At 39.5% G+C, this 12,362-nt stretch overlaps 1 protein-coding gene across 1 annotated transcript in view; it reads left to right on the top strand.

The window, feature by feature from the left end:
* Positions 1-12,362, top strand: part of LOC109039890 (serine palmitoyltransferase 2) — a 44,978-nt gene that overhangs the window by 21,867 nt on the left and 10,749 nt on the right. Inside the window, exons 3-7 of the mRNA XM_019055600.2 lie at positions 762-920; positions 3,747-3,944; positions 4,694-4,854; positions 5,361-5,506; positions 8,674-8,892. Of these exons, the coding sequence (XP_018911145.2) occupies positions 762-920; positions 3,747-3,944; positions 4,694-4,854; positions 5,361-5,506; positions 8,674-8,892 (883 nt within the window). The remainder of the gene's footprint in view (positions 1-761; positions 921-3,746; positions 3,945-4,693; positions 4,855-5,360; positions 5,507-8,673; positions 8,893-12,362) is intronic.

The raw sequence follows: 12,362 nt of genomic DNA, 5'->3' as shown, positions 1-12,362 counted from the left end.
TTGATTTTCATCAAAACTCATAATTTGAGGGGAGGAAGGCTCCCCCTATCAAGAGAAAACGGATTTCCCGATTTGTAGCAGTTTTTACAGATTTTGCGCTTCATAACTTGTATCACAAGACCTCTTAAAAGTCTTTTTCTTGTAGTCGATTTTGGTGGCGCACATAAAACATTCTAACTCCAAATTTAGTTGATTTTTCTGAAACTTAAACAAACATTACGCTCATCTTTTTGGAGATTAATTTGATTTTCACTAAAGCTGATTATTTAGAAGAGGACTTTTTTCTCGATTTTTGATGCTCTATGTACCCACCTCTATCCCGTAACCCGTAAAGGCCACATCATAACCTTCCGGCCGACACATCAAAAGCGCCACTTTGCCAACTTTTCAGGAGTCACAAAAAACTGATTTACGACCGTATTAGATGGAATTTCGGTTTGAAAATTGGAATATTGATCCAGCACAGCTTTCTGCCTTGAATTTTGATAAAATGTCTTTTAAAAAAAAAATTCTTTGAAAACTGGCGCTTGTGATACCACGTTCGCGGGGCATTCTGAGAACTCCTGGCACTTGTGATACGGAAGCTCTTCAAGTTGAAAGTAGTTTTTTTCCTTATTTATTAATTTTTAATCCCCGAATATTTTCCATTGTTGCCAAGTTACAGAAAAATTCCGGTTTTTGTTGGGCCCCTCCTCGTTTGTGACATTCAAACTAGAAGAACTGTTTTACTTCCAGCAATAATTGTAATTTTTATTTTTCAGTTTCTGCCTCAGAACTACTACATCCCAGTTAAAAAAACTAGAGTTCACAGGACAGTGACTCGTCCTGCTCTGAAACAGCAATCCGTAATCCAGGATGTGATAGATAAATTAGTCATTATTTTTCAAAAATACTGGAATAAATACTTCGCAACAGATAAGGTAAGTCATGAAAAGAACAAAATATCTCGAATTCAAAAATAAATACTTTAAAACAATTTTTTTGGGATCGATTTGAGTTTTTTTTAGAATATTCGGATTGCTTAAGCCATGATCAGTTAAATTGTCGGTTACTACTGAGTGATTACCGTCGCTACTTTTCTTATGCTGCGTTAAAGTCTTTCAGAATTAAGAGACTTTGCGGGGACTATTGGAGCCTATTAGCGCGCAAAAATATCCACCTAGTCGACTGTCACTACAATTTTTAACATCTTTTATGCTTAATCCATTTAAGTGACCGGCAAATATAACCTCAATAGGTTTTTTGCTCAGATATTGAGAAGAAATTATCATTTTACTTCACAGAGTCATTTACACACACACACACACACTTAAAGGAAAGAAATGCATTTTCCTCAGCCCTCTCAAAAACAAACATTGTTAAACATCAAGAAGATCATCATTAGAGACCTGAAAAGCAATTATTTAGACAATTACAGGGTTCAGAGCTTGGCATCGTATCACTAATTTGACAGCCGTGTTGATCACATAAATCGTCGTTGATGGGCAATCATAGCCATGGTTGGCGATATAGGTACTTCCAAAGAGGCTTTTACATTCAATCATATAATATTTCAAAAACTAAGTCTTTTCAAACAATTACTCCCGCGAAGGGGAGGGGTAAAAAACATCAATTTCCTCATCTGACTTTTCGAATACCTAAAAGAAAAAAATCGAGGTTAATAAACTTTGCACAAAATGACCGTTTCGTAAAATTAACTATCATCAATAAATAATGTTTGGGGGGTTGTTCTTGTTAAACAGTTTTTCTATCAAATTCGGCACTGCCTTCTGAACTACTGCGAAGACCATTAAAGTCAAATTATAAATTTCAAAGGACTCGTAAATTTCTATGTCTCCGTTAATATATTCGTTTACATGTACTTACAGAGATAAGTTGATGTAAATATACGTTCAAAACATTCATGGTTGTTTTGCATTATAATATAGCTGAGGCTTTGAGTTACCAAAAAGGTATGGGGTCATTTGTGAAAGGGTGATTCTTTTAGACTTTGGTCTTAGTGAATAAAATTTCACGGACAGAGCAAGTACTATGCGTTGGTGTCCGATCTTTTTACAGGGAGTTTTATTTAATGAAAAACGCGGATAGGATATTATGATTAAATACATTAAATCTGTTCCAACTCGACAGCGCTGGCTCGTAATTATTATTATGCATTTAAATGATCAACGTGGGATCGGTGCTCTTCTTCCGTTGTTGTCAAATTCTAAATAGTGATTCTTAACAGTTAAATGGAGTCATCGAGGGAATTTCCGGAGACTCTCTGGCAACGCTGCTCCTCAAGGCTCCCAACTTATTGTTAGTTCCGGTTTCGCGAGAAAAAAAGATCTCCCCCGATTTTTTCGCCGAGAAAATGTAACCTATACTCTTCTCTTTTTCGTATGCAAGGAAATCTTCAATAAAGTACCACCTATCATTTAAAGTTTGAGATTCTATGATGAAGCTCATTGTACATGAGTGTCTGCAGCAATGTAGACTCCTCGCAAATACAAATTTTCCAGGAAAGCAATTTATTTTCAGTCAGATCGGCGAATCGAAATTCGAGATTTCAGTGAGAAATGTGCCCTAATCGTAATCAGAATTTTAATTTAGGAACGGTTAAATTCATTTGTATGCCATTTTGACGCATTTTATGACGAAACTTTCAAGTCGTGGGGGAGGTACGAGTGAATTAAATCTTTAAATATCTTTCCATCTTACATTATATATCCAGAACAGCAAAAATATTATGAATCCAGGTTGACTCGAAACTTTGGAGTATGTGTTATGTTTTTGAATTGTTTGGAAGAAAAAAACTTGAACTTAGAAAAAATCATGATTAGCAAATAGGCAACTCAAAGAGAGAAAAATGTGCATAACTCGCGTCGGCGATCTCAGAGACTGGCGGCCATCTCTAACTGCCTACAATTAGAGTCGCTGTTGCAGCAGTCGTAATTTGATAATAATGGATCAGTTTTGAGTAATAAAAACTTCACAGTGAGTATTATAGAGCTTTTGCGCTGAAGGTGTGGCCTGCAGATATAAGTACTTTTCGGAGTGCTCTGAAAAAAGTTGCCAAAAATTAATTAAATTAAATTAAGACCGTAACTCCAGAAGTGTTGATTTATAGAGAAAGATGAGAGAAACTTGTATTTTCATAATAGTTAAAAAGTCTTCAGAAATATGGCTTCAAATGTGCAATTTCTATGACTGTCTTTATTTTTGAACTATTTTCCATTGAATTTTTTCTTGATAGTTCAGAAAAATGTCTATAAAAATTTGTGGAAATCATTGACACAAGATATCATTCACTTGCTTTTCCTGGATGTATTTATATCTACATTATTCAAATGGCGGTTACAAAAACAATAATAAGAAAAAAAACACTACTTTACCCGCTGGGAAAAAGCAAAATGCATATGAAGATAGAATAAGAAGAGAATGCATAAGAAGAGACTAAAAGCAAATATCAACTTTTATGTTGGCTCGGTCACATCTTGTGGCCCAGCTCCACGCTTATCCTCGTTTTTTACACATTCACGTTTCAATTTCATCCTATTACTCTTGCATTTTATGGATCCTACAGACGTTTAGTGTCAGAATTTAAAATCAAATGGTCCACATAAAATATCTTTGTCACGCCAATATACTGGTGCACTTCCATACCAAGATAGTGCGAACACTTAAATTCTGGATTCAGGGGTGTGAAGAATGATTGTCTTAAGATTTACGGTAAGATGTCTTTTGTACTCGTCGTAATTTTTCAGTTTTGCGCGGAGGCGGACCACAATGATAACGTCAGATACGCCATCCTCCCCGAGGATAAGAAGGAGAGGGGTACCGCGCAAGTGCATGTCATACCTGCTGCTGTGTGTCTTCTCGGATTTTACGTCATGATTCTTCTAGGTTTCATCAACAGGTTCCTCTTCAAACCGAAACATCACGAGGAGAGAGACCACAGGCTGGTAAGAATTCCTCGTTACATTTAAAAATCCTCCATCATTTCTTCTTTTATATGAACGAATCGTGCATTGTGCAGAAAATTAAACTGCATCAAAATCTGCCTTTATCTACTAAATAGGTAATCACATGTTCCACAAAATCTGATACTGGCTTTCATAATCAATGCACACTATACAAAGAACGGCGGCTCATCGTGACCACGTGTATTGAAAAACCGAAAAACCTAAAAAATAAGATTTTTTTTTTGCCATGTTGGAATTAAGAGTAAGGACCTGGCTTTAGCCCTCATTGGACGAAATTTAACAATAAGAGACTTATATTGTTGACTTATTTCAGAAACAACACAAGTGCCTTATGCAGATAGGTATAGGTATTTTGTGGATGAGCCAGAAATACTGGTACCACTATATACTTATTGCAAAATGGAATCCAATTCTCCTGATGGACACAACGCATTACGCAACGTTGCCAATGTTAACTCCTGAATGCAACTATTCGTGCCTCATGGATGTCTGTGTTGCGTAACCAAAAATTGAAGGCGTTCTGGGTTCTTCTGCCCTAACGAAGTAACAAAGCAAATTACTGTCGAGATCGACATAAAAAGCATTATTAGAATTCTTTAGGCTATTTGGATGGAGCTGTTTATCCTCAACCCAATGGAAATGTTTCTTTTGAACCACTATGTTTTTGATATTTATAAAGATTGCTGAAGGTTTGATATCCCCGTGACATACTTGTGTGATATCTGTAGGATTATCCTGGAGTGTTGTTGGAAGAAAAAGTTTTCCTAATCTACAATTACTACCTCAGACGTTTCAAAGACGTGTTTCACCGGCCAATATGTAGTGCACCAGGCTCGGAAATCACGTTGATGGAAACGTACAATGACTTCTGGTCAACTTGCCATGGAAAGTAAGTAATCTTCCTTTTATTCAACTAGAGTTTGCAATTATTCGTGTTTACAAACTTTTAACCGTTGGGACAGTATGGGATTTTTTCCTATGGATGAAAAAAAAACCTCAAAACCTAAACACCAGGTATCGAGGAAATGATAACTCAAAAATCACGCGGCCTAATGGTAATGTTTTGAAAATTTCGTCCTTTTTTAAATTTTTTTGTGAAGTCGCTGTGTCAACTGAAATATTTACGATTTTTACAGGATATTCTATAAAAATATAAATCATAACCATGAGAAATTTTGAGAAATTTTGTTACTTCGTTTGATTAAAGTCGAGACAAATTCCGCAACATCGTAAATTGTTTAACAGCCAAACGAGAGAGTTAACGCTGCTTGCATGGCCAAATATTGGAGGTTTTCACACTATTTGCTCTCAAAAGTTTACTCTCTGAAACTGCAGATCAGCGTCAAATCCCGATGTGTACACTTATTTAAAATTTGTCGCGTGTTTTGATTGCAGCCTCAAGGGGACCACATCTAGATGCATCAACTTAGGGTCTTTCAATTACCTTGGCTTTGCCGAGACGGATGGTCCTAATATCCGAGACTGCGAGAGAGCTGTGAAACAGTACGGAGTATCCACTTGCAGTTCCGCAAAACAATACGGTGAGATTGACAGCAATTAATTCATATTAGCGCTTGAGAGGCTTTTGTGCAAGGGTTCGAGTTGAAGTTGAGGAAGCTGACAAGCAGCATTTCAGATGTAATAATCGCTCATTATAAGCTGAGACAACCTGCTCCGACTGTGATTTTTGCGCCATTCCGTTCGCTTCAACTGCATCCTACAATATGCAGGATATGATCAATAAAATGCCATAGAATAGTGAAACGTTGAATCATACTTAATTCAAGCGACGTTTCGATCAATCAGTGATCAATGATAATAAGCTCCGATGAAAGCAACTTAATAAGCTTGAAATAGCTATAGATAATGCCTGTTACGAAAGTCCTCTGATTATCATTGAATCAATTTCGGCCGACTTTATTTTAAACAAAAATATGGGAGTGAACTAAATCGTGCAAAGCTAAAATTTAAAGCAATAATTTTTATGGAGCCTTTTGATCTTGAGGGACCACCAATCTAATGCAGTCGATAATATGCTTTCAGTTACTGCTCCTCTACATCTGTCTTCAGTAGGTAATCGTGTAAAAAAGGTGCCCTTTCTGAAGTTATAATTGGAGATCTCATGATTAAAATTCCCGCAGGGCGAAAATAGGTCTCAATTAAAAGGGTGAAAATTTGTTAAACGCAACAAAAATCGACCCATTTTGAAAATAATTTCAGATCTTTGATGAAGAGGAGGGTAAGTGCTTCAACTCCCTGGGTATCTCCTCCCCCCCCCCCCCCACCTTACTGTACCAGTCATTTCAGAGATGGGAAATAAGAGCGAGGAGTTTGGAATTTTGAAGAGCGTGTGACAAAAAAGGAGAGATAATTTTACCACGGCAGCAATTCTTACATACGTAATGAGAGTGATACAGCGGTTGGAGAGATTATAGAATTCGTGGACAACAGGAGAAATCGAGAAAAAGACGAGGCAAAAGTAAAAATGTATGTCAGAGAAGTGATCGTTTTCATATGTCACTCTGAATAATGTTATCGAGAAAAACTTTATGATGTCCTCGATTATGAAAGTCCGTGACGTCATCGATAACCATACGCAATATAAGTATAGTCTACCTTTCTATCTATGCGTTAAACTCACCGTATTGATTCATTTCTGCAAACACCTGCGGATTTAAGTCTTTAAGTTGTTTAAACTGGTAGACCTGTGTTACGAGTGCATTACAACGGGGAGGAGGGAGTTAAAGAATCAATTCTTCAAATTATGTTTTTTATGAGCGGTCCCTAAAAGTATTCTAATTTGAAATTATAAGAGTATATTTTTTTAAACATATGTACCTAAAATTCAAAAGAATTTTCAAACCGTCATGTAGTAATTTTGACAACTGCTGAAAAAGCAAACATAAGAGACAGTTGGATTGCATTTTGTAATTCGGTACTTCGATTTCTGACCCATACATGAAAACACCTATCTACATAGGGAAATTGATGACACATACGTTGTATCCATAAAACGCTAGAAATTGTAGTTCCAAATTTCAAAATATAGTCGAATTAATCGTAGTAAATAGCGATCAGGCTGAAGTCATTTAAATCCGTCCAATAAAACTGATAGTCGAGTGCGTCCATCTGTTGACAAAAAGGCCTCGATCACATACTCGAATAATGCTTATTTTTCATGCCTCCACGGGACTTTTCAAGGGATTTGTCCCAAGTTCGAATCGCAAGAATGAAACTTCTTGGCTTTATTGATCCCGTTAAACAAAACAACAAAATTTCTTCCCACTCTCTCTGAATCTCCCTTAGGCCTTGTCTCCACGGGCCGTTTCACGGGATTTGTCCCAGGGAAAAATCCCAATTAGGTACGAGGTCGGAAAAAATATTGAGTTAATCAATATTTTTCCCAGTACCAAGTACGGTCCTTACCCCTAGAACGAACCGAGAGAAGAAGAAGTGGAAGCGAACCATACAATATTTTGTTGGTTACTCCACTGTGTGTTTGTTTCCAGGGCCGGATTAAGGGGGTGGCCACATGGGCCGCGGCCCATGGCAGCAAATTTAGAGGGCGGCAAATTTTGCAATTTTTTTCAATGTAGGTGTAAAAAAGATCGGATTATCTATGAGAAAAGGGGACAAAATTTCTCTTTCCTGAAAGTATAGTGCTTTTTAATTTTGTCGTTTTTCGGTGATACAAGAGACAGCATCTTTAATCAGTCGAGTTAAGAGAGGAACTAAACACGTAATTTGGCCTAGAGCTCAGCGCAGAGAGGAATGATGACGAGGACTTGAGATGAAAAAGACGAGCCCTCAGCGTGGCGGTCGGCATGTAACACATATTAGCGCCTACAAGACAGCATGAACACTTCACCCACTGCGCCAAACACAGTGCGGTCAGGAGCGGTTGCGTTGGCGTGAAACGCATAGCGCCTACAAGACTGCTGGAATACTTCACGCATTGCGCCAAACATAGTGCGATCAGCGCGGCGCAGCGGCGGAAGTTAAAATTATTAAACCACATTTATGTTTGTTCTCTCATAATTTTTTGGTTCATTTCTTATTTATGAGGGCCTTTACACACAGAGATAGGTTTACGGAACTTAACTTTCGCGTCAAGTTCCGTGAAAATTTTGCTTGTAGTGTTGACAGGGCTTTCGCAAAAAATGTATCCATTACGAGTAGGTAAACGCGTCTTATGCACCCCTCCCCCTCCGGCACGTTCACTTGATGGTTTTTATTGATGTTTCAAAACGAATGAGAAGGGGGAGAAGGGGGCGGCAAAATACAGGCGGCCCATGGGCGGCAAGTAGGTAAATCCGGCCCTGTTTGTTTCGTTGAAATAACGAGTCTAATTGTCAATCGTGTTCAATTATTATTTTTAATCCCGCTTAAACACTCGATTTTTACTAACTTATCGTTCCACGCAAACTTGTCGCTCGACCGTATGAGCCTCGTCCCATGGAGACGGTAACTGGGAAAAATCTCATAAGTTTCATTCCTGCGATTCGAACTTGGGACAAATCCCATGAAAACATCCCGTGGAGACAAGGCTTTAGGACTCCACAAGGACTCTTCGTGGTACTCTGATTAGCATTGACTAACTCAATTTTTTCCCCAACTTCGGAAATGAGATTTTTCCCTGGAACAAATCCCATGAAACGTCCCGTGGAGACACAACTTCATAAAACATGTTTGGATGTTTTTGACGCAGGGTTGACGCCGGTGCACTTGGAGTTGGAGAAGATCACGGCTCGGTTCCTGCAGACGGAAGACGCTGCTGTGTTTGGCATGGGCTTCGGCACCAACTTCTTCAACCTGCCCTGCATCCTCTCCGAGGAGTCGGTTGTCTTCAGCGACCAGAAGAACCACGCCTCCCTAGTCCTCAGCATCCGTGTCTCTAATGCCTCCTGCATTGTCTTTAAGCATGACGGTAGGTAATCATATAATTTCAATTCTAGGAACCGTGTCTAGAGCTCGAAATGCGATTGTCAACAGGAAAAGGGACCTAAGTCCGAGAAACTTGAAGAAAAGGCTAACGTAACCGGAATTAACGCGGGACAGGGAATGGCATCACTATAGACACTCTGCATTGTTACGTCCTCAAAAACCCCCTTCCTGGCTCATGTTCCTTTTACCAGGAGAGGAGAAATACCATGACACGATCACTCGTAGACGGATCCGAGGGGGGCGTAAGGGGCGTGCGCCCCCCTTTCCGATCGCGGGAGGATGTTTTAAAAAGCAGAAAGTGAAAACAATGAAAGAAAGAAGAAAGGAACGGAGGAAAAAAGAAGAAAAGACGCAGAGACTTGTTTGGACTTTATATTCAGGACAAAATTGACTCCAAATGCATATTAGTTGCTTTAAAAGTTGGCAAATTCTCTGGGTGAGCCCCCGGACCCGGGCCCCCTTCCTCTCCCGGTCCCCAGTTCTCAATGTCTAGATACGTCTATGCGTTCATTGCCAATGGGTTTTCTTCGAAATTGTCTCGTCAGCCCCATAGAGTACAACAGAGTCGCAATGTACTGGAGCGCCGATTATGTCAATCCATGAACGGGCCATTCCGAGCCCCTTGTTCGCCGGAGAGTGGGAACCATTTGACATTTTTTAACACAGCGGCTTGGGAGAATCTCGGGCTGCGAGTGGTTTTCGGGATTTATTCATTGAAATCAATCATTATTTCCGCAAATTTTGGCTAATTGTGCGGAGTCATCACAAATTCAAAAATGTACAACACTCCCGGTTTTTATGAAATACGTTTTATACCTGTATTTTCTGAGCGGAGACCGAAGCTAGGACCGGACATACGGCATTGCCGCACACTAGTCTCAGGAGAACTGGACAAAACAGCCTCATAAAATGACTTCATCGCTCCAGAACATTGCGACTCTATTGTATGCAATCTATGGTCAGCTCAGAAAAAGGGGCAGAGAACAGCGAGATAAGATTGCCAGCGTTTCTTATCGCTCACGTGAGGAAGCAGTAGTTTTTTCACTCTCCACTTTTCCTTCACACTTTAAGCGAGAAAATTCCTTTTTCCTTAAAAAACTTTTCTCATTTCTGGCAAAATCCCAAGTCTTAGGCCCCTAAACGTTGGCGCCTCAGTTCACTCGTGCGTAAATCTTGTCCCGAGCGTAACCGCCCTAAACGAGAAAAATATGGGCGTATAGAACTGCCAGCGGAGACAAAATAGAGCTAAATGATAAAACCAAGAGAATAGATAAGCTCATCACTCGGGAATATCCTTTGCCTGATTATAGGAAAAGTTTGACTCATATTCCGCAAAGTAGCTAAATACAACTTTGATTTTCAAAGAACCAACTTCGATCACAACAGTGCATTTCCATTCATGTGGTTACCACCTAATAAGACTTGCCTCAACATTTAAGCAATACCTACTGCCGTATGACCTGCAGCTGTATTGGTGTAATGTCGCATGGACATTGCAACAAGATTATACACACATTGATTTGCTTCTAGGTCATTAAATCCACCTTCCTACTTTTCGCAGTTTTGCTGCTAACCCCCTGGTATCAAAACCAGACCTACATTGATACCGGGCGGAACAGGGCCTGATTAAAAATTGTCAACCAATGGGCACAGTCTCGCGGGTTCCTCTAAATTGCTTCTTCTCCTAAGTTTCGTGGTAAATTAACCCCGTAAAGAGGGGGTCAGGGTCTCCCTCGATAAAAGTTGAGGTATTTACGGTTTGAAACGCGATTTGAGGCGTTTATGAAACGTATTGTGAGGGCATATAGAAAAGGATAGGGTCCCTTACAGACTTATCTACATGTAGGTCCATAAGATACAATGGGAAAATATTATGGTCGAAAAAAAAGTCAAAAGTTTATACTGAAGGGGAAAGGGAAAAACTTTTGTGGTGAGGCCCCTTGGGCTTGCCTGTATGGATAGGAAAATCAACGAGAAGACAAGGACTAACAAGGTTTTCCGGTATTTGACTGCTACAATGTTGCGGCAAGCCCTGGGTAGCAGCCAAGTTAATGGGACTGTATAACGTTACCTATGATTGAGGGGTGTCAATGCGCTTCTGATATCGCATCTTCGCATACGCACAACACACGGAGAAAAAAACTTCGTGCATGGGACCCGAAGTTGAGGTCATATGGATCTCTGAAGTTTTCTGATCACGCATCCAAAAACTTGAGGTCGAGCTGTCGAAGTTCGGGTCAGACATCGAGGCACCGCGGTACATGTACCGGAGTACTTCAGATGTGTGACCCGAACCCTTCGGTATACATCGAAGTACTTCAGATGTCTGACCCGAACTTCGGCAGCTGGACCAGAAGTTTCTAGATACGTGATCCGAAAACTTCAGAGATCCATATGACCTCAACTTCGGGTCCCACGCACGAATTTTTTTTCTCCGTGAGATATTGTTCACTTGAAGTTCGCCTTCAATTTCGCCACATAGGCAACAATCATACAAAAAACACAAATTAGTTTCGCTCCCTGACCGTAGCTAAACGGGTAGACTATGCGCAAACTTATTGATAGACACCAGCCCTTTTAAGATCGCCTTCCATTTTGCCATGGGCAAGAGACGTACTTAAGAGAGCGCGGAAATAATCTATTCGCAAAACTTACATTTATATATATCGCACCATAGCTTCCATTCAACCGGTAAATAATGACGTGAGCCCATCATCGGTAAATATCATCCTTGATGTTGATGTTGTGCCATTCTTAAGTAAGCACAAATTGCAATAAATTGCAATTACATGGTAATATTATCGCTGTTACATCGGAATGTTGTGTATGTTGCCTGTCTGCTGATCGAAGGGACACTTCTAATTAAATATATTAAAGACATTAAATATATTTAAATATATTGCAATACAATTTATATAAGTTGTAACTATTCATAGCATTATATGTTGCCTACCTTTCTGACACATGGAGCTTATTTTGTTTTGAAATCGGCAATTATTCACCAAATAATGTAAACATATTGCAATTTCGTGGTAAAAATAGTAATTTTATTCAATAGATCGCAATTGTAATTAAATATATTCGCTGCAATGTGCTACTTGGGTTCCTTTCCATCTCTGGGATCATGCGTATATTTCTTGAGGTTCTATTCGGTAGGTAATATTCAATCACTCAACGGATTGTGCAGTGGGGGGGGGGGTGGCCCCCTTTAAAACATTTCTAACTGCTCCTTTCTGTGATTGAGATATGTGGTTTTCAAATTTAGTCTTTATAAAGTGCTCTTTGACTGTAGGGCGATCTTAAAATTCTATGGAAAACAGCAAAAATCCCGATGCGTTTGGCAAGATTTTCCACATTTTGGTGTTATTTAACCATAACGAGTCCAGTTCAATAGTTAGCGTTCCGACTCATCTGTGGATGGTCCATGGCGTTCTCTGAGCGGAGGAAAATGAG

Source organism: Bemisia tabaci, chromosome 3, assembly GCF_918797505.1.
Source record: "Bemisia tabaci chromosome 3, PGI_BMITA_v3".
Classification (NCBI taxonomy): Eukaryota; Metazoa; Arthropoda; class Insecta; order Hemiptera; family Aleyrodidae; genus Bemisia; species Bemisia tabaci.
This window is presented reverse-complemented; position numbering and strand designations above follow the sequence as displayed.